The following is a 22,507-nucleotide window of genomic DNA, read 5'->3' as shown; positions in this document are numbered from 1 at the left end:
TCATTTCTGGAAAAAATAACCCCTCTAAATAAATGGACAAAAATGCAATATAAAGTTAATAATGACAATGGAAAAACTGACCCAGAAATGAGAGTTGTACACTCAAATAATTTGGTACATAAGGAAAGTGGCAGAAGCACTGTGGGTACCCAAAGTGGTTTGTTACCCATTGAGCTGTCAATCCATAGAGCTGTGGTCCTTATGTAGGTTACATTCTGTCAGTAAAATCCTTCACCTTCATTTCTTCATTGCATAGCTAATCTGCTCTGAAACATGGGCAAATTCCTCTTTTCTGTAGACATTTCTGTTCTTCTGCCCTAGGGTGTCTCTGTCTTGGAGATTGAATTCACTCCTAGCTTTAAATTCCGCTCATAAGATTCCCAAGACTGTGTTTATTGTCTCAGGTTTCTTCTAGAGTTTCTGCCCAATTCAGCCATCCCTGGTCTTGAAAGGCAGCTGAGTCATCATGGCTTCAGATCAAAGCAACTGTTCTACGTACATTTTTGTTAATTTTTCTACAACTACCTTCCCCACCCCAGCTGGAACTCTGGACTGACATTTGAGTGTGATTTTTGAACCCTGTAATCTTCAACCTCATTTCCAATAGCTGTCATTCCTCTGCCTGAGTGGACTTCACATATTTCTTTTGTCTCTATTTGCATTGCCCTTTTGCTGTTCTAAATTGAGTGAAGGATATGGTAGCCAATTTTTTTTCTGTGGATTTTGTTATCATGTTTTATTTAAAAAAAACCCTACATACCACAGAAGAATTTGTCATAATAGGTGCCTTAGATTTTTTTTCAAACTAGTCTTTATTCTTTATTTTCTAAATAATAAATGGGTCTCATAAACCGTCTTCCATATTTGAGGTCTACAAAAGAACTTCTAAGGCAGATTTTAAGCTATCTTTCATATAACTTGTATTAGTTAATCAGACATCATTGAAACCATGTCACATAAATTCATGAATGTTCTGGACTCTGCAACATGTCAATATAATTTTTCCTGCCAATTTCTTCTATCTGCAGCCATATGAATCCCTGTATTTAAAAAAAAAAAACAACTTCCTGCCCACAGCAGCAGCAAAACATATCAGAATACATATATCTATCTATTCTCTGATGCATTTTTGGAAGCTACAGTATGGATGACAGCAGAGCCAAGTTATCATTGCCTTCCTAGATGATTAAAGCCAAGAATCCTACTTACAAAGAGCCAAAATATCTCTATCAGTATGCCTGTTACTTTTTCTTCTGAAAAGATGTTCAGAAAAAAAGCATCCCATTCAATATCTAATAGAAACCTATGAGTGAACCCCACAGGCAAAGTATTATGTTTTACCCACTGCCCTGGGAAATGTCCTTTGTGTTGTGACCTTGGTCCACAAGGTTTGTTTCTAAAAGAAGAAAAGGGATGATATGAATTACATCATGAAATGATACTTTTAATTGACCACCTGCTCAGACAAAAAACAAGTCTCAACAACTACAAGATTGAAATAACATTTTGTATCCTCTTTGTACATCAAAGATTAAATCTGGATATCAGAAACAACAGAAAGCTTACAAAATCATGGAAACTGAACAACTCATTACTAAATGAAAAATGAATCAAGACAGAAGTTAAGAAATAAATTAAAAACATTTTAGAATTGAATGACAATGAAAACGACACACACCCAAATTTATGGGCACAATGAAGGCAGTTATAAGAGGTAATGTCAAAGCACTAAATATTTATATAAAAATTTTGGGGAGATCTCATATTAGTAACTTTGCTACACACCTGAAATCTTCAGAACAACAAGAAGAAATAACAGCCAAAAAAGGAGTAGACAGGAAAAAATAATCAAACTTAGGACCAAAATAAAAGTTAAATAAAAATTACAAAGAATCAATGAAATGAAGAGTTGGTTCTTGGGGAAAATTAATAGATTGATAAACTGATAAAATGATACTGACATTAAATAGACACGTTGATCAATGGAATAGAATTGAAGACACAGACATAAGTCTACACACCTAGGGATAACTGATTTTTGATAAAGAAGCCAGAAATACATGCTGTAAAAAGACAACATCTTCAACAAATGGTGGTGATCAAGTTGAATTGATAAATGTAGAAGAATGCAAATATGCCCATACTTATCACTCTGTACAAAACCCAACTCCAAATGGATAAAAGACCTCAACATAAGGCTGCATACACTGAATCTTATTGAAGAGAAAGTGGGGAATAGCCTTGAACTCATCGGCATAGTAAAAGACTTTCTGAGCTGAATGTCAATAATTTAGGCACTAAAAATTGTTAATAAATAGGACCTTGTGAAACTAAACTGCTTCTGTATAACATATGACACCATAACTCAGACTAAGCATCAGGCTACATTATGGGAAAATATCTTTACCAATTACACATCAGACTGAGGCTTAATACTTAAATATGTAAATAACCAAGAAAACTGAACATCAAGAAAACAAATAATCTAATTAAAAATGGGGTACAGATCTAAAGAGATAATTCACAAAAGATGAAACACAAATGTCTACAAAACACTTTAAGAAATGTTCAACATCTTTAGCCATCAGAGAAATGCAAATAAAAACTACTTGGGATTTTGTCTTATGCTAGTCATAATGGCCAAGATAAACAGACAAATGAACAAACAAATAAATAAACAACAACAACAACAACAACAACAAAACAAATGACAATTCCTGCTGGAGAGGATGTAGGAAAAGGAAAACCTCATACACTGCTGGTGGGATTAAAAACTGGTGCAACCACATTGGAAATCAGTGTGATAATTCTTCCATAATCAGGGAAGAGATGCACATCAAGATCCAGCTGTATCACTCTTGGGCATATACTGAAAGGATCACATGTTCTATCTCAGAGGTACCTGCTCATCTGTATTAATTGCTGTTCTATTCATAATAACTAGAAATTGAAACAGTCCAGATGTCCATAAACAGATGAATGGATAAAGATAATGTGGTACATTTACACAATAGAATTTTATTTAGCTGCCCAAAAAATAAGATCATGAAATTTTCAGGTAAATGGGTGGAGCTAGAAAAAAATCACACTGAGAGAGGTAACCCACATCCCAAACTACAAATATGTGAATGTTAGCCTCTAATCCAGTTATGGACATGCTACAATCCACATAACCACAGAGGTTAGGTATAGAGTAAGGGATTATTGGGAGGGAATGGTCTCCCAAGGAATGGGAAATAGAATATGCAGTTGTGGAGTGGCAGAGGGAGAATGGAATGGAAGGACTGAATGGAGAGTGTAAAGAATGGCTAAGGGGGAAAATATGTGAAAGGATAGCTAACACTAAGGGCCATTTGAGGGGTCATATGAAAATGCACTACAGTAGATGATTCATAAAATATATATATATATATATATATATATATATATATATATATATATATATATATGAAAAATCTAAATGGAATTACTGAATAACAGGGGAGAAAAAGGCCCAGCTCTACATCTCCTTCCACCTAGTGAAACCTCCATTTCCAGGAATGGTTTATATTTAATTGAGTTGTTAGCTAAGGGGATCCCCAGGAGACCCCCAAACAACTCCAAGTCTATTGCCAAGGCTTTTGTTTGTTCTCCACAAAGTGATGGTAAGGCCCTATTGTGAATGGCAACACTCACAATCTCATTGAACATGGAGAAGATAAGCTGGTGGCTAGCCTTCACCCATATTAACTAGTGCTCATGGTACTGGAAGGTACTCTGCACACTACTGGAGGAGAATGTTAAACACCTAAAAAGCTATAAACCCCTTGATCTACATCTGTGATCTGGCTGCATGATACACTGGTACAATAGTAGCACAAAAGTTGTGGGAATAACTAACCACTATCTGATTGGGTTTAAGGACTATGCCTGACACTACTTGGCCAGAAAAAAAAAAAAGACATTAGATAAGCCATGGACCTAGAGGAAAATCAAATACTAGTGTTCTGTTACTAAAGCATCATAGCAAGGAAATGGCCCCTAATGACACTCTGCTATACCTATAGATCAATGTTTCACTCAGTCATCACCACAGAAGCTTCCTTTGGCAGCAGATGGGAATACAAAGACCTACAAGTGGGCATTGTGCAGAGAATGAGAGACCCTGGAATGCCCAGTTCTAAGTGGGACGTCTTCATCAAACCTCTCCACTCAGGGCTCAGGGAATTCTGCAGAAGAGGAAGCAGAAAGACTGTAAGAGACAGAGGGGATGGATGATAGCAACAGAATAGTGTCTTCCAGACAAATCAGCATGGATGCACATATGAACTCACAGAAACTGAGGCAACATACACAGGGCCTGTACAAGTCCAAGCCAGCTGGGGTCCCAAGAGCTAAGAGGTGAAAGTGAACACAAGCTCACATCCATACCTAAGAAGGTATCTTCAATTGACAACCACTTACAAAAGATAAAATAGTTTCTCCAATAGAGTCTCACTGGGTTTACAAAACACACGTAAGGCCAGGCCCGTGCCCAGCAGTAGATGACCAACACACAATGAACTCAACACTGTTTTGGGGGCCTTTTTCTCTCATGGTTTCGTTTTGGCAGTTTTCACCTTATTGATCTTTTGCTTGTGTATTATAGTTTACAAATTTGTGTTTTACTGTGTGTGTGTGTGTGTGTGTGTGTCCCTGTGTGTTGTGTTTCTCTTATGCTTTTTCTTTATTTTGTTCATTTTGTTTTCTTTGCCTGTGTGCTTTTAAAGAGAGAAAGTAATAAGGCATGGAGCTGGCCAGGTGGGAGGAAGGGAGGATTTGGGAGAAGATGATGGAGGATAACTCTGATCTGAATATATTGTGTGAACAACGTATTTTCAATAAAAAATAACAAAGATACCCCCTGACCCTTAATAGCTTGACAGTTTCTAAATGAGACCAGAGATATTTTCATCTGAATGTAGTATTGATCACAAGTAATAGTCACCATATAATTGGTTTTAGTAACTTATCATTCATGACACATTACCTATAACATATCATTATAATGCTACATAACATAATGTAAGCCCAGAGATCATAAATGAGAGATATTTAAACCATTCATACTCATATGTATTCATAAACCATTTCCAAATATTAATCATATGTGTGCTGTCTTGAATTTGTACCTTTTTATCTTCAAATCCAACTATACCCCATATATCGTTGAAAAATCCCACCCCATTCACCCCATTTTTTTATGGTGCTGTTTTTTTCCATCTAATTAAGTTTCTGAAACCAAAGGGATGTGGGCTTGGCCATATCACCTCAGTATTTACAAGCCATTCATGGTGCCAGTAGACCTGGTTTGGCTTTATGGCGATGGAAAGAACCTGCCAGCTATGTACACCCTACATGCTCTAGACTGTGGAGTCACATTGGTTTCTGCTACTTAGCTGGCAATAAGTTGAATCAATGTATTGTTACAAGACAGGCTGGGAAAGGAGGAGTGATGAAAAATTGATCAGCAAAGATACCCAAGGAAAAGAACAGATGAGCACACTAAGCAAAGGTGAAAACACACACAATTTTACAATATTTCTGGTTATGGGCAGCTTTCAGTGTTGCATAGGGAGCAAGCAAATAGCAAGTTATGGATGAAAATGATGCTATTCCTCTTACGAACACATCGGCTATAAAATGCTACAGAACCAAGGATAAGCTTTCTCAGAGGATCACAATCAGCTGGTGTTCATGGTGACATTACAACATTTTAACAAAACACAAGGTACTCATTGTAGAAATAAAATAAATTGGCCGTCTTCTCCCCTCTGTAGATCAGCAGAGGTACCCTGGCTGGTAAGAAAGACAACTGTACAAACACTCTATGAGTAACTCCTTGGTGGCTTGTCTGAATCCAGAATTACTAAGTCTCATGTCTTCATAGAAGGGTGTGAAGTACATCACACTAGTGACTACTGTCTTATTATTCCTTTTGAAGAAATATTGTAAGATTACTTACTGTTTAGAAATAGATTTTAAGCCAACTGCTATTGATAATTTACAATCTTTTTATGGGGATTTTATTTCATAATTCTCTAAGACTATGTATTATTTTTAAATAAGGAAGTTTATGAGTTACTAACACTAAGCATGTTCTCATTAACGCCCCAATTAACAAGAATCTCATTAATCCTAAAACACATGAAAGGAAAGATTACACTGAGGAGTTGAACTTCCATGCTTCACTTCTTAGAAATGGGCAAACAGCCAGCGTTATTTATGTATCCCAGTTGGTTCATGGTTGTGTGTTGACAGAGGGCACTATTTTAATACTAATTACATAATAGGTTAATTTATAGCTCTGTCTACAGACAGAATTCCATTCGATTGACTTGTAGTTTCAGAAAGAATCAAAATATATGATTGGATATTACATTTACAGTTTTGTTTTGTGAAAGTTTGAAGTGAGAAGTCCCTAGTGATCAGAAAGAAAAGGTTAGTAGTTTATTTTTTATTTATCCCAGCAATCCATCAGTCCCTCAATTCCATGTGAGGATGTTATGTCAATCCTGCTATCTCAGTAGAGGGGAAGAGAAAATCCCAGCAATGTTGGAGTCCTGGAAAATTGCTCCTTCCTCCAGAGCACTTTAATTTTGCACAGCGTGCATTTTATAATTTTTAATTTCTATTCAAAAAGAGCATTCTCTCTGGCTTTGAGACTGCACTCAGTGTCTGCATTTGATCCCTCCAACAGTTTGCTGTTACTGCTTTAGTGTTTCAAATGTGTGACTGGTTCTCACTTTCCTCGAAACAAATGGGATGTCTTGGAAAAGAAGTGGTGAGTCTCTACACACAAAAGCAATTTCTGAATAGCAATGATACTTGAAACAGGAGGTGTCAGAAGCTGTGCTAGAAATCAATATGCATCATTCTTAAATTTCAGTTCTTCAGTGACCTAACTGAGGCTTGGAGAGAACAAACCTTCCGAATATCATACATAGCCAGATTTCTGAGGTCCTTGCAAATTTGCCAACACTGAAGAGCACACAAATAAACATTATCTATTTATCATATTATGCAAATGTTTCATAGCTGGCTATAATGTACTGAACTAAAACGTGGGAATACATATGTTGGAGTGAGTTTCCTACATAAAGAATTTGGTTTAGAACAGAGGTCACCAAATAAGCATGTAGTAGTATATTAGACTGTAATAGCCATAAGTACTGAAACAGATAAAGGAAGAGAAACTCTACAGGATAGGAAATTAAAATCATTATCTATTGGTAAATGTCTGTAACATTAAGAGGGAAGAAAGCATCAGGCAAGTGTATCTGAAAAACACATGATTTTATGAGAACAACATCAAAGTATAAGAACAAAATTATATTTTAAAATTATGCATACAGCACTTGTCTTCTGAAAAATTCCTTGAATTTGGGTGACGATTTTGCACTGTCATGGATGTAGCCCAACTACAGGCATCTTAATACAAGGGAACAAATCTGTAGAAATAGTTAAAAAGACAAACTCCAAATAATAGCTATTGTGAAACATTGCTATGTTTCAAGAGTAGAAACTGAAAGAGAAATTTGCACCAAAATGTAGCCACTGAAGCCAACATGCTCAGCCAATGGGATGATCACCACCACCACCATCATCATCATCACTATCATCATCATCATCATCATCATCATCAACATCATGATCAATTATCAGATATTTCAACAATCACTAAAGAACCAAGACTGCAAATTAAAAGTTTCTTCCACAGAAATGTAGACCTGGAACAGTTTTTCAAAGAACTTTAAAGATTTAAGTCAGAGACTTTTAGGAAGGCTAACTTACAAGTTACAAAAATGTTTTACTATCCCAGGGAAGGTGTTCCTGAACTAGAGACCGTTGCTTCCAAAGTCAACATATTCATTATTCATTTTTTTCCTTTTTTTTTTTTCAGATGTTACAGTCACAATAAAGTTCATACAGCTTGTCGCTGCTGGAACTGATACATTTTATGACTGCCATTGACTTTTCATTAAATAAAAATTGTTTTAGAAATACTATGGATATTAACACTAAAAATATTTTTTTAAGTTGCTTACATGATTCAAGACTTTAATTTTTCCCCTGACTTTTCAATTACAGCTTAATACGGTTTTTTTTTTGTGTGTGTTTTCCAGAATCCATTAGTAACATGAGTTCACTCAAAGTAAGAATGTAAATCTTTAATATTCTGTTCAGAATATATTAAAAAAAACAGTGGAAAGCATCATAAGTTTTATATAGAGCATTTTATACTGGAGCTATTACTTTTATGTTGTATCAAATGTAATAATTTAACAACATTAAGGAAAAATTTCTGTTATAATAATGTATTAGTTGAAAGCTCTCTGCCTTGATTGGCAATTTGGGATGTTTTGAAATAGGTAAATGCTCTACATAGTTAAAGGAAACTCTTCTAAATATATTTGGAAAAAATATTGAGATTTCATGGTGGGGTAGGTCTTTAATCCCAGCACTTGGAAGGCAGAGCCAGGCAGATCTCTGTGAGTTCAAGGCCAGGCCAGCCTGGTCTACAGAGTGAGATCTAGGACAGTCACTAAAACTACACAGAGAAACCCTCTCTCAAAAAACCTAAAAAAAAAAAAAAAAGAAAGAAATGCAGTCTTCTGCTATATGTGGACTTTGCATTTTCTTATAAAATGGTCATGCATGAATAAAACAGAAAAGCATGAATGTGGATCCTTCTCTGCACAAAATTGAACTTAAAGATCCTGCATGATGGTGAATGTTTTCAAATGCAAATGTTCTGCATATGTTTATCATTAATGTAACATAGACTGACAAATAGTAAACATCTTGAAATCTCAGTAAAAAGCGTATCCTCAGCTGTCTCACTTCGACAGTGGTCAAGGTGAGTATTAAGTAAGGATTCCTGAGAGGAGGGGAGGGGTCCTCAAGACCTCATTGCTTTCCTAGGGACTGGGCACTTTCTCACTTAACTCAGAGCACTGGTCAGTGTCTGTACTTACAGGAGGGTCTGCATCTTCAGCATAAACAGTAGTGATTGGTGTCCCCTTGACAGCATCTGGAGCCACCATCCCCTTGTAGATGCGCTTGCTAAATACTGGAGGGTAATCATTCATGTCCTGTAAAATAGAGAAGAGAATTTAGTGCTGTAGTCAAGACTGGGAAAATGGTTAGGTCGATTCAGCTCTTTATGTCATGCAACCTATTTGCCATGGCCAGCTGCACCCTCCCATGTCTATTTATTTCCCAGCTGACACCCTAGAGAAGCCAGGTCCCTATGTCAATGTCTATGATGCCAGCTGACAGACACCCTCAGAATATCACACACTTTCAAGGCTGAAGTGATGCTTGGAATTTGCTCCAGAATATCCCTAAAGGTATGATGTAAATTTTAACCTTTGAAAACATGAAGAAAATTTCTTCTATGGTGTGAATGTTTGCGTGTCCATGTGTGCCAGTTCAGCATGTGTGTGGAGGGAGCATGCACGTGTTCATGTGTACATTTGAAGGCTAAAGTACAACTCCAGGTGGCTTTCTGTGGATGTTTGCGCCTCTTGATTTGATATGTGGTCTCTCACATGCCTGGAACTCACCAGTAGATCAGACTGACTGGTCTATGAGTCCCAGAGATATGTCTGTCTCTGCCTCTGCAGTTATATAAACAGTGCTGCATCGTTTCCTTCCTTCCTTCCTTCCTTCCTTCCTTCCTTCCTTCCTTCCTCCCTCCCTCCCTCCCTCCCTCCCTCCCTTCCTTCCTCCCTTTCTCCTCCTCTTGCTCGTCCTCCTCCTCCTTCTCTCTCTCTCCCTTTTCTCCCCTTTCTCCACCCATCTCTCTTCCTTTTTCTTCTTCTTCTTCTTCTTCTTCTTCTTCTTCTTCTTCTTCTTCTTCTTCTTCTTCTTCTTCTTCCTCTTCCTCTTCCTCCTCCTCCTCCTCCTCCTCTTCTTCCTCTTCCTCCTCCTCCTCCTCCTCCTCCTCCTCCTCCTCCTCCTCCTCCTCCTCCTCTTCTTCTTCTTCTTCTTCTTCTTCTTCTTCTTCTTCTTCTTCTTCTTCTTCTTCTTTTTATAAATGTAGTTTCTGGGCCCCTCAAATTCAGGTCCTCATACCTGCAAATCAAGAACAACCTACCCAGCCACCTAGCTCCCAATGTGATTTCTTAAAATGTTACATTCTGAACTTGGCAAGCCTTTAATTCCAGCACTTGGGAAGCAGAGGCAGGCAGATCTCTAAGTTCTAGGCTAGCTTGGTCTACAGAGCAAGTTCCAGAGCTGCTAGGGCCACACAGATGAAACCCTATCTCAAAAATAACAACAACAACAACAACATAAAACTTTTCAGTCCACGAAATGGGATAAGATGATGTGTTGTTACTTGTTTTGAATATCTTGCATACTTAATATGACTGTATGACCAAGCTGTGAAATGTTCTCTGATTTGATTTTCATTCTTATGAATATAAAATAACAAGGGGGAATCTTCCCTGAAGCACACTACAGTGATGGTATTCAGAATTACATATGCTTACAGATAGAAAACAGCATTAATTTACTTACGGGGAAATTTCAAAGCAATTTATATGCATCTGATTTCCTTTTCACTCTGTTGGTTAAGGCCCACTATCATTTATTAAGTTGATATTAACTAAGTTATGTCCATGATAACTAAGCACTGGATATTATACTCCTGGATACTCTGTGACTCCAGATAACAATATTCCCATAAGAAACCTCTCCTAACTTCCTTTTGATGCATAAAAGTGATGGTCCAGACATTTACTGACTTTGTTCAAACTGATCTATTTATTTGTCAGAGCCAAAAACAATAAATCAAGTCTGAGAGGAAGAAGATTTTTCTTAACCATCTTATCATTTAGGGAGAACTGTGTGATATTTATTTCTGACTAAAGAGTGTTTACTACACTGTGTTTGATTAAGTGTTTGATTAAGCATCAACTTCTGCACTGTTTGGGAGTGCTTCAGGTCAAACACATTGAGGCATTGTGCAAATGTTGTTAATTAGCTATTTTTACTCTCCAAGGCACCTTTTCTCATTTGCTCTTAAATGAATATGGTAAAACTACATTAGACATTCTTTCATATGTGTTCAGAGACATTGCCTCTACCCAATGCAAATCTAAAATGTACTAATTAACCAATTATAAACATTTTTTTTTTCTGGAATGGTCGGGGTGGTTATGTCTGAGAAATGAGGCAAGTTTCCTTTCATATGAACAGTATGGTAGGCTGGATAAGAATAACCCAAAGGTATGAGATAGAAACAGTCCTCAGTGAGCAAAATTGAAAAATAAAAGGTACCATTTCCTCAGACAGGTAATGCTCACAACCTTTTCTATAAAAAGAAGGCTTTCTTTGTAAGTTATGAGGTGTAGAACCTGAACTAGCAAATGCACTTAGAAGACTCATCTTGGGATCCAGGCAGGGAAAATGGAGGAAACATTAATTTAGTGAGTGTATCTTATAACTAAAGATGGAAATCCAATTTGCACCCCTAAACTGTAACTTCTAGAGGTCTTAAAAGGAAAATCCAACATCACAATTTTAACCACATGGCTTTCCACAGCTTGAGAAATTCAATGTGCCCCTGTGTATATTCTTCTGTAGCCATCCATGCCTCTCTGGCCGAAAGAAATGCAAAGTTTTGGAATTATTCCCTCTTTGGAATAGTATATAAGAGTGTATTCTTCTAGTTGTATTTATTCAGTTCTTGGGTGGTATTGAGAGAAAAGAACTTTTATTCTTCTCTGCTGGGAAGGTATTTACCAGATTCACCTTTATGAGTTCACCATGGGTGTTTGGATATCTGTCCTCATAAACCGATTACACACATACCTAAGGCTTTAATAACAGAAGGCCATTACAAGATTGCTTATTGTCCTCATTATTTTTGCTTGCCATTGACGGCGTGAAGAATAAATCAATATAGCTATAATGTAGCAGTATTTCTTTTGATGGCCTACTGCACATGTTTTCGTCTTATAATGTCTATTGTGGCTGGGATATGTGGCAGATTGCCCATCATTCTCCCACCATGTGCTGTTTCAGATGAGGCAGTTTATTGAAATGCAATGCCAACATGCATAATCAATAGTTCATTATTTTTATGCTCCAGGGACATCAAAGAAAAACCCGCACATAACTAACTCTGCTTCTCTGTGTGTTCTAGTACGCTGTAAATTTAAAAGCTCAGCTTTGCCACTAGAGGGCAGTATTGGCAAAAGGAAAGATTTCTTCCTCTGCCCTATAGTTAATTTTTTATCGTTAAAACCCATTATAGTTTGCTTCCTGTGGTTATATTTGTTGATCTGAACAAAAATTAGTTTTTGTGTTTCGATAGAGCATTCTAAATATTACCACGGTTTTAAACTAAAACAACATCAGGGATCTCTCACTATGGCTTTTTTTTTTTTTTTTTTTTTTTTCCCAGTAAAGCTTGTGATTTAAATCACAATAAAACTTGACCTCAAGATATTGTTAGCTTGCTGGAAGAAAATATGAGTATCATGCATTCATTTTCAAAATAAAGGTCTTGAATAAGGGTCATGCAAACTGTTTTTGTTTTTCTTTTTTCAGACCAAAGAGTAGATTTGGAGAATAATTTGAACATCATTCTAGGATCCTATTAGCTAGCTGGCCAGTTTATAAATGAATAACAAGTTGAAAAAAAAACCCACAAAAACTAAATATAAAGAGATGAGGAAAATGTGATGATTTCAGAAATATGACTCAAATATGGTCTAAATCTCCTTCAGTTCTGATGCCCCCCCAAGAAGACACAGTGGTGGGGAACAGTGGATGGAGCAGATTTCATGCTTCCGCCATTGTCTTTGGCACTGGCACTGTCCTGTGTCTGACCACCATGCCCTCCTCCACCTCTTCTCAGGCAAGTACAGTTGGTTCTACCATCTGTGCCAATTAAGTATGTTCCTGGCTACCCGACTCCATGTATGCGCTGTCACACCGCTGTTTCCTGTAGGGTCGATCTCTCTTCTGTTCTCCTTTTCTTGCTGCATTCTTGTGTTATGTTTTCTGGCACTTCTCATCCCTGCACCTCTGAGTGTGCAGTCAAAACATGCATGCCTTGAGACAAACAGCATATTTTCCTGTTTTTGCACTGGGACTTTCTTAAATAGAAATCAATTTCTCCAATATTTTCATAGTATTAGAAAACTAAAATCTTCACTTGAGGGTTCTTTCTTAGTTGTTAATAAATAAAGTTTGCCGGGAGATCAGAGGTCAAATAATCAGCCATAACAGAAGTCAGGTGGTGGTAGCACACGCCCTTAATCTGATCACATGGCAGGCAGAGTCTCTGTGTGGTCAAGGACACAGCCAAGCATGGTGACACACGCCTTTATTTCCAGTACCAACCATAGAGACCTGGAGGTCTGTTTAGACAGGCAGTGGAGAGGAAGTGATATGGTTAGGCTTAGAGCCAATGAGAAGGCAGAACAACAAGGCAATAAAAACGCAGGTTAGACAGGAAGAAGCTCTCATGGAAAGCTATGGCATGGTGGTAAGATAAAGCTAGTTAGTGGCTATTCGCTATTTCTCTGATCTCTTAGGCTATTACCTCTGTATTAGGCTCTGTGTTTCTTATTTAATAAGACTGTTTAGAAATTATCCTACACTAGAGGAAACAGGTTACATTTTAGCCCTCACATTCTAAACTGATGGATATGAAGAGACCCCAAACAACTTTCTGTATCAGGTGCAATCATGTCTCCCCAGGTGTTCAGCTTTTGAAATTTGGTGGCCAATGCATTAGAAGGAACACATTAATAAGATGCTGACCAGCAAAAGAGAAGAGTGGAGATATTTGAAGGCCACCGTGCAAAGCCATTATTTCTATTTTGTCAAGATAAATAACTCTATGGAAGAGCTCAGTGTCTTTTTTAATTTTAAAATTTTATTTTATACAGGTGTTTTGCCTGCATGTGTGTCTGTGCACTACTTGAATGCCTGATGCCTGCAGATGCAAGAACCATCAGATCTCCTGAAACTGGAGTTACAGGTGAGGTATGAGCTGCCCTGTGGATTGAGAATTAAACCCAGGTCCTCTGGAAGAGCAAAAAAAAGTTATTAATCACAGAATAATCTCTCCAGCTCCATGCATCCAGTAAATTGGAAGAGTAGCAATCATTATTCCAGCAGCTAGTTTCCTACAGTTATCTTTTTGTTCAAATGCCTCCATTTAGACAGGAAGATGACAGCTGTCCCTAGTCTTGAAATGTGTAGAGTTTCCAACTCTTGTACCCAGGCTACTTCCTGAAACCTTGGGTACCATGTCCCAATCAAAGCCAGGTCCCTACTCAGTGGCCCTCAGGTATTGTGTCTTTGTCAGCATTGCTAGGGTCCTATACATTGGTTCCTTCTAGAGGAGCTAACATCTAGTTTATATTCTGTTGCATAGCAGCATTTTGTTCTGGAGGATTGTCCTTTGAAAGAATAAAACATGAGGTCCTTCTAGGACCCACTGTTTGCCACAACCTGATCTTCTGTGAGCAACATTTTATTCTTAAGCCTCTGTCCAGCCCTTCCTGTCCCACACAGACACTCTGGGACAGGCAAGCACAGCTAGGGTGAACTCAATCACTTCTCTACATAGAATCCCCCCATCCCCTTGCTCCTCTGGAGCCATTCTGATAGAATCATAACCAATAAAGGAACCCTGCTATTCATCTCTAGAAGGTGTCATTTGCCTATGAACAAACTCAGCCTTTCTGATTGGTATACCTTTTCTAGTTCTGCAATTATATAATATCTTAGATTTCAAGAACTGGTTTGTATTATAACTTAGTTTGGGAGGTAAGTCATCATATTGGATCTTATCATTTACATTATTTAGACCTTTTTTGGATATTAGGTATTTCCCCAGAGTATGTGATTTATTATGTTTTTATACAATAACAGTTTGTTTATCAGTGCCCTCTAAATCTACAACAAAATATAGGTTGTTTACATGATTTTGTTTTAGACCATTGGAACTTGACACTGGAAAAGTCTTTTGTAGGAATTTGTGGTAAACTTCTATTTTGTTCATTATGCAGACATACGTTCTTCCAAGTATTTGTTGATTTACCCTGTCACCAAGATTTAAAATATTAGATGAGCACAACACTAAATAATTTTATCATTTCCTCTTTCTCTTCTTCTTTACAAAAGAGACCATGGCTCTGTTCAGACTTTTCAAAGAGAGGTTCTTTAAGATGCTTTCCCTGTGGTGAGTGTTCCAGGAACAAATGTCTCTTCCTCAAATACAGTGCAATTATGTTATCAGTGGAACAGCTTGCCACGCTGCTAGAAGCAGACAAACAGTTGAAACTTTGTAAGCTTGGGGAGGTTCCATTTGTGGAGAAATGTGACCTGTACTCCAGTTGTTGGCTTTAATGGTGTCTGCGAGAGTTTTAAAGTTTCAATTTGCACATCTCACCTAGAGTTACCAGAAAGATAAAGCAACCACCTGCCATTAGGAATATTGCCTGAAATTTTAGTATGCTTATATAAGTTAGAAAAGAATTAAAAACTGATATTGAGCATGCATGTAATTAAACATTGAAGAAGTTTTATTTCTAATGTATAATAAATAAGAAATGATGTGGATCAGGCAGATTTATCTACTGGGATACTTGACTTGGAATAAAATGAAGGACTGAGTCGACACAGAATTAGTCCAACATCCTCTAAATGTTGAGGAAAGAATGAACCACAGTGAATGGATCCCTCAAAGATGCTGCTGTGAGGCCTTGTGAAACCTTGTGTTACAATAAAGAGCAGCCTGGGGCAAGGAAGAATTACTAAGGAGGCTGGAGTCTAGAGAAGGACCAGGATGATTAATTAAAAACCTATTTTGATTCTATTGTTTGTTTAAGTAAAATAGTAGGCCCCAGTTTGTTTCTACTGACTTTTTCCAAGAATATAATCAAAACAGACGGTGTTCCAATCAATTTGATATATTTGGTCCCATTTGGACTTCTTCTGACCCCCTACACTCCTGTTAGCTAGGACCATAATTGTATTGATCACTATTCCTGGTAGTTATTACAAATTCTTAGCCACCAGAAAGGTAAGCCAAGTTCCCAGTGTCAGAGAAATGGAAGGTTAATGCAGAATTGCACAATAAACCCACCTGTCTCTTCAGCCCTTTTTATCTTAGAGTCTTGAAATGACAAACTAAACTAGTTTGTTGAGAACTCTTATTCATCTATACTCTGTATCTTTCTCCCCCTCTCTTTCTCTTCTTCCTGAAAAGTTTGTTAATATCCACTTTGTGATGGACAGTAGGGGCATACCATATTAAGATGAAGTTCTGGTCTGACCAGTCACAGCATATGGCAGACTCACAGCCAGTCTTCAAAGACTTGTTTAATACCTCTTTAAAATCCTTCTTGTAGGGTTATTTTGCAAGTCTTCATAAGTACTTCATATTAATAAATTTTTATCATTGGTTAACATACCATTGAATTCCTATGACTTTTTTTTTTTCAAAAATACACTGTGAGTTGAAGAAACAGATGTGGCATATAGAGAGAGGAGAGCAATCATTCCAGATTCCTTACCTTCACAATTACCGTGACCGTTGCTATACCAGGTGGCATCGTCCCATAAATATCAAAGGCCTCCACCAAGAAGGTGATGCTTGCTTCCTGGTCAGGAAAGGCCTCATAATCCAAACTCCTCAAAAGGGACAGTTCTCCAGTAAATGGATGCAGTGCAAAAAGGTGCTTCACTTCAGGGCTTCTGATCCGATATGACACATTTGCTCCAAGATCAACATCCTTGGCCTATGACAAGTTGGAGAGAAGAATGGTTACATCAGAGGGTTTCCCACAAGAGGAATGAGGGCTGGCTGACAGAAATGCATCAGTACCTGGAACAGCATGTATTTCATGATAAGAAGAAGACATGTAACTCATTTTTCAGGAAATGGAAAATGGAGAGAAGGAGAAAGGAAGAGCATAATCTAATGAACATAAAATACTTTTTGAATTAAAAATACTTGTGGAGTGATTTACATAAACAGGTTCTAAAATCTTCTGAGTAAATATGGAAACAGTTCCTTCTCAGAAGGATGCCTTGGAAGGATGGGGTAATGTATTCATCCATAAAGGCCACTCTCTTGCCCTTTCCTGCCTCTACTAGTATCTGCTTGGCACTCATCATGCAGAAGGTGAAGTAAAAAGAATAAAATGAACTGATGTGTAAATCTTGCTCTCTACATCATACCATGAAAGAGAAGAAGGCATAAATACCCAAACAGACTGGGAAAGATAGTGTTTTATCCAAAGCTGTTCTGAATTGGAGCCCGGCTGAAAAGATGGTTTTCTGTGGAGGTGAAAGGGCCATTCCATTCAGTGGGACAGAGAGGGAAGAGCACCTTGGTGGAGGTCACACAATGGAGAGAGTAGAACTGCAGAAGCTTGGGTTTGTTCAATGAATACTCCTTGAAGCACACACTGCCTAACATGTCACTCACGTTCTCCTCTTCTCTGCTGATGACATCATGGTAGAGGGAACCAGTCAAAGCACAGAGTTCATGTCATTTCCCTGTTGAAAATTCTCATTTCCACTCTATCTCTGACCAACACTATTGGTCACCTTTCTGGCATTGTTACAAAATTGCTTGACCGAGAAACTTATAAAATGGGGTTTCAGCTCCTGATCACATAGCCCTGTGTGGACATACGGGAGGCCAGTACATCAGGGTGGTAAACAAGGACCAGAGAAGCCTTGTCTGTGTCCTGAAACCCAGGAAGTGGAGAGAAACAGGAAGGGGCAGGAGACTCAAAATCTTCTTCAAGGGCATGCTACCTGTGTCCCAACCTCTAATAATTCCACAGGCTGGGGATCAAGCCTTGAGCAATATGGGCCTCAAGGGACATTCAACATTCAAATGACAGCAATCCAGTCCTCTGAACACAGTGACAGAACACAATGCCTTCTGGCTCCTTAGAACCTTGAACATCAATTAGCATCTCCCTTGACATTTTGAGTGTTTTATTTTTACATGGCCTTGAATAATCCTTTCTGATTCTCTCTTTATCTGGTAACTGACTCGCTTCTGAGCCCACAGTTGCAAAGCAGCTTTTTCTATTGAAAAGAACCACCCAAGGTTGAACAGAAGATATAGCTCAGATTCCTAGGATCTTGCTTCTGACTACCAATGTTGAGAGTTGTTTAAAGGTGACTAAGAATTCCATAGAGGCTGCAAATCCATCTTGATCACTTCTGCATCACCAGAAATGTATACACACTAATACACATATAGATATGCAGCATATATGTCTGTAACAACAATTAATGAGAAAAGAGGTCATGAATTTGAAAAAGAGCAAGAAGGAGTCTTGGGGATGTTAAGAAGGAGGAAAAGGAAGTGGAAATGGTAATTATAATATCAAAAATAAAAAATAATTACTAAAATATGGCATAAGACATTTGGATACTTAATGATGCATGAGTGCTTAAGGGGTAGATGGATGAATAAATGGAGATGATTTTCTCCTGTTAGCACACATTGTTATTTGACTTTTAATGTCTGTTACCTAAGTATTTGTTAAGGTATATCAAGAAAGTCTTCATAGAAAAATTCAAGCTGTGCTTTGAAGATGAAATATAAGCAGTTTTTTTCTTTTGGCATGATATGTTTCACAGACCCCCTGTGTAAGAGTTAAATGGGCTAGTACAAAAAAAGAGATTTATGGGTTAACCTGAGCTATCGTCTTAAAATGTCAGGAGCTTCTAATATTACAGTTGAGCAAACAGATTTGCATATGGAAATTCATTTAAGAAGATGAAAATGTTGTAAAAAGTGAGTGAAAAAAATTACTACAGAATAAACAGTATTTTATATGTATGTATAAAGTATATGGGGAAATTATATTAGTTCACATGTGTATGTGTAACATATATACATGTTATATATGCATATATCTGAACAAATGCATATGTGTGTGTGTGTGTGTTTGTGTGTGTGTACATTCCTATACTAATGTCTGTTTGATATTTGTGTGACCCCTTTGGTAGATGTGAAAAACACTTATAAAATTTAATATTAATTTTTTTGAAAAAAAATCAGATTTTTCTTTGTGTTGTCAATGTGATAAGACCATCTAGCATTATTTTTATACATGCCAAAACACATAAAATGCATTGTATTTCTTATGTTTCTGAACCTTCTCCTTTTAATTTTGTAGATTCTCTCAGAAGATGTGTTTTCACATAAAACACAACATGAAATTTTTGAGGCATAATAAGCTTTATCCATGGCTTATCTGAATCTAAGTTATTCTGAGGTCATCCTATGCTTGTAATTAAACGTCAATGTCTTATCCTCACAGCAAATCTTATAATACAGATTTCCTGGAATGAATGCTTGTCCACACACCTCTATTTGAAGGAAGGTGGTCCCAGCTGGCAGATTCTCCTCAACAACAACTGTGTACGTTGAATTGGTAAAAACAGGACTGTTATCATCAATGTCCAACACCTTGATGTACAGTGTCAGAGTTGAATGCCGGGGGTGCACGGCTCCATCTGTTGCCACGACAACCAGTTCATAGTGGTCCCTGACTTCCCTGTTCAGCTTTACGGCTGTGTAAATGCTCCCATTGGACGTGATGCGGAAGAGGTTGTTGAAGTTCCCCAGACTGTAGTGCACTTGGCCATTTATCCCAGCATCTGGGTCTGTTGCCTAAATGGAAGAAACAGAGGGCTCAACATTACAGCTTCTGGCACACTGCTGATAAACTGTGCCATATTTTCTAACCAAATATTATTTTTCCTCTAAAGGGAAAATTTAGAAAGATAATAAAGGTACAATTTGCAGTCAAAAATCATGAAAATAAATAAGCCATGAATTAATTATATACTCAGTGGAAATGAACATAAGCTGATATCATTAGAAACAGCAATATATTATGTCAAATAAAATGAATATTATAAAAATGGAAAGTTTCATGTAGTTTTATTGCTACAGTAGATTTGAATGTCAAAAATAGTGCTTGGGTTGAATTAATTTAAGATAATTTACTAACAGTTTATGATTTGATGGTTGTTTTTGTTTAAGAAATTCATATAGTCATTTTCATATTTACATATGTTTGGGCATGATGTATATTTACTTCATTTAATCCTTGTGATGATTTTAATGAGTAAATATCATTGGCCCCATTTTGCAAATGAGACCATATGGCTTAAGGAAATTAATGTCTCATGTAAAGTTACACAAGAATTAAATACCTTGGGGGTCCTAGAATTTAACACAATAGCTCATATGCAAAACTCTTTAATAAATGCTAATGAAGCTAATGAATGCTCTGTGAACATACAGAAATGAGGTTTGAAATTAAACATATTCCCAAACTGAATGGTAATAAAAGTTCAGTAATTGTCAAATCAGAAGATGGGGCTACTGTTTAATATTAGTCTATAAATCTCAAATAATAGCTAAGAATTGTTGGTGCTACCTGAATCTATATTTGCTGAAAATTTTAGGCAAAAATAGTCATTGTGCATCAAAACTGAAAAATCTTTTGGTGGCTCTATTTATGATAGAATGCTGATAGGCTTATTCTTATTTAAAATTCAGTTGGTTTATTATAACTTATAATCTCACACCACCATAAACTGTACATTTTATATCAAATGATCCTATCGTTTTTCATAAATTCTTGGATCTATCTAAGAAGATGTAAAATACTGTATAATGATGTTCCAAACCACCACTAAGGAAAGGGGACAGGACTTCATTTTGGATTTCATAGTCAGTGATCACTTTGTGAGGCCCGGAATGCAAGACACTGCATTTTATTAATTAATTAGGCTTTTGTTTATTTATTTATTTATTTATTTATTTATTTATTTATTTATTTAAGGCAGTGCATTTTAATATCACACATACATTGCTCAGTTTGGAAAACTAAAGTTGAGATGTGGACATTGGGCTAGAAGTGAAATGGTACTTGCTGATGGCCTGAGTTCAAGCCTTGGGACATATAGGGTAGAAGAACTCCCTCTGATCTCCACACACACACTGTGGGATGTGTGAGCACATAGATACACACACACACACACACACACACACACACACACACACACATATTAAATACATAAATAAATCAATAAGTGAATGAATAAATAAATGAAATGTAAAAAGCTAAGAACAACATGTGAACATCATGTTTATATCTCTAGTCTTCAATTTTATATGCCTGACACTTCAGCTAGATCTGTCTGTCCTTCGATAAAAATACAGATGCCCTGGAGAGGTGAACCCTGAGAGTAAAATAGAAGAAGAATTACAGGAAGGCCTGGAGAAGAAAAACCAGCATAGCCAGAGAACTAAAGTGTTATGTAGAATGTTTTCTTTGAAGCTCTAACTTTGCCTGGATGGTTCTAGAAACTGTTGGCAGGTTAGCTGCACTTCCCATCCCAGTGGGGACAACAAACAATGTGCTCCATCATTTTGGGGAGGGACACAGAAGCATTTGTTTTCTGAAGTCAACCGATCAAGCAAAGGAAAAAGTAATTCAATAGTTTGTGTAGGTTGTGTCCCACATGCCTCTGCTCTTATGGCTTTTCAGTCTCACCCTCCATCTCTGGGACACTTAGTAAGAGCTGTTCTACTCATGCATGGTAATTTAAGTGACTCCTACCCAAGGTGGATTGTTCATTCTTAAAATTCAAAGTTCATTATGACAAGTACTTTGATTTAACTAGCAAACCTTTGACTCTCTCTCTTCCCTCATCTCTCTCCTTACCGCCCTCTTTCCTCTCTCTCTCTCTCTCTCTCTCTCTCTCTCTCTGTGTGTGTGTGTGTGTGTAAAGGAGTTGAGTACATCTTCTTTGTATGCCCAGCTACCTAACTAATGTCTCATGTCCAGTATTCAGATATAGATATATCTAGGCAGATGTACCCTAATTTACCATGGATTATGCCCTTACAAACCCATTTAAATTAAAACTATTGTTTTATCAAAACATATTTAATACATTAATGTGCTGAGCCCCCAGACTAGGAATCTACCACACTGTGCAGCTCTCATTATTTCCTTTTATGAGGCATGCTGATTGGGAGCTGAAGCTCCCCGCTGCTGCCCAACATCACTAGACACTATCATTGCCTAATGAATGCCACCATGATAGAGCAGAAACTTCAAAATTTTAAGTTAATTTGTATATGATACCTGTTGCTTCTATACCATCATAAACCCAAAAGTTCCTAAGTCAACCTATCACATGTGAGAACTGTATGTACTAGTATTTATTCCATTGCCAAAATAACAAGTAACCACATGCTTTGCAGCTCCTATGAAATATAAGTCTATTATATAAATCTCCGAAGGTATGAAGTTCAGTCTCAGGTCATCAACCCCAAAGCTAGGTATGAACCATCTCTACTCCCTTCTGGAAACCCTAGGGAAGTATTGGCAGACTTGGTCTATGTAAGCAGTGAGCCTGAGAGTCTGACCCCTGTGAAAGTAAAAATGTGAAGACTGAC

The 22,507-nt window shown here is 37.3% G+C and overlaps 1 protein-coding gene across 17 annotated transcripts in view; it reads right to left on the bottom strand.

Moving 5' to 3' along the window:
• The window catches only part of Pcdh15 (protocadherin related 15), a 1,427,876-nt gene that overhangs the window by 163,851 nt on the left and 1,241,518 nt on the right, over nucleotides 1-22,507 (bottom strand). For all 17 annotated transcript variants that reach the window (XM_036167862.1, XM_036167881.1, XM_036167872.1 and 14 more), the window contains 3 exons: nucleotides 19,394-19,699; nucleotides 16,569-16,793; nucleotides 8,997-9,113 (listed from right to left, as the gene is read on the bottom strand). In XM_036167862.1, coding sequence (XP_036023755.1) covers nucleotides 8,997-9,113; nucleotides 16,569-16,793; nucleotides 19,394-19,699 — 648 coding nt within the window. The remainder of the gene's footprint in view (nucleotides 1-8,996; nucleotides 9,114-16,568; nucleotides 16,794-19,393; nucleotides 19,700-22,507) is intronic.

This window comes from Onychomys torridus, chromosome 18 (assembly GCF_903995425.1).
Source record: "Onychomys torridus chromosome 18, mOncTor1.1, whole genome shotgun sequence".
Lineage (NCBI taxonomy): Eukaryota > Metazoa > Chordata > Mammalia > Rodentia > Cricetidae > Onychomys > Onychomys torridus.
The sequence above is the reverse complement of the archived record's forward strand: the minus strand, read 5'-3'. Positions and strand labels throughout refer to the sequence as shown.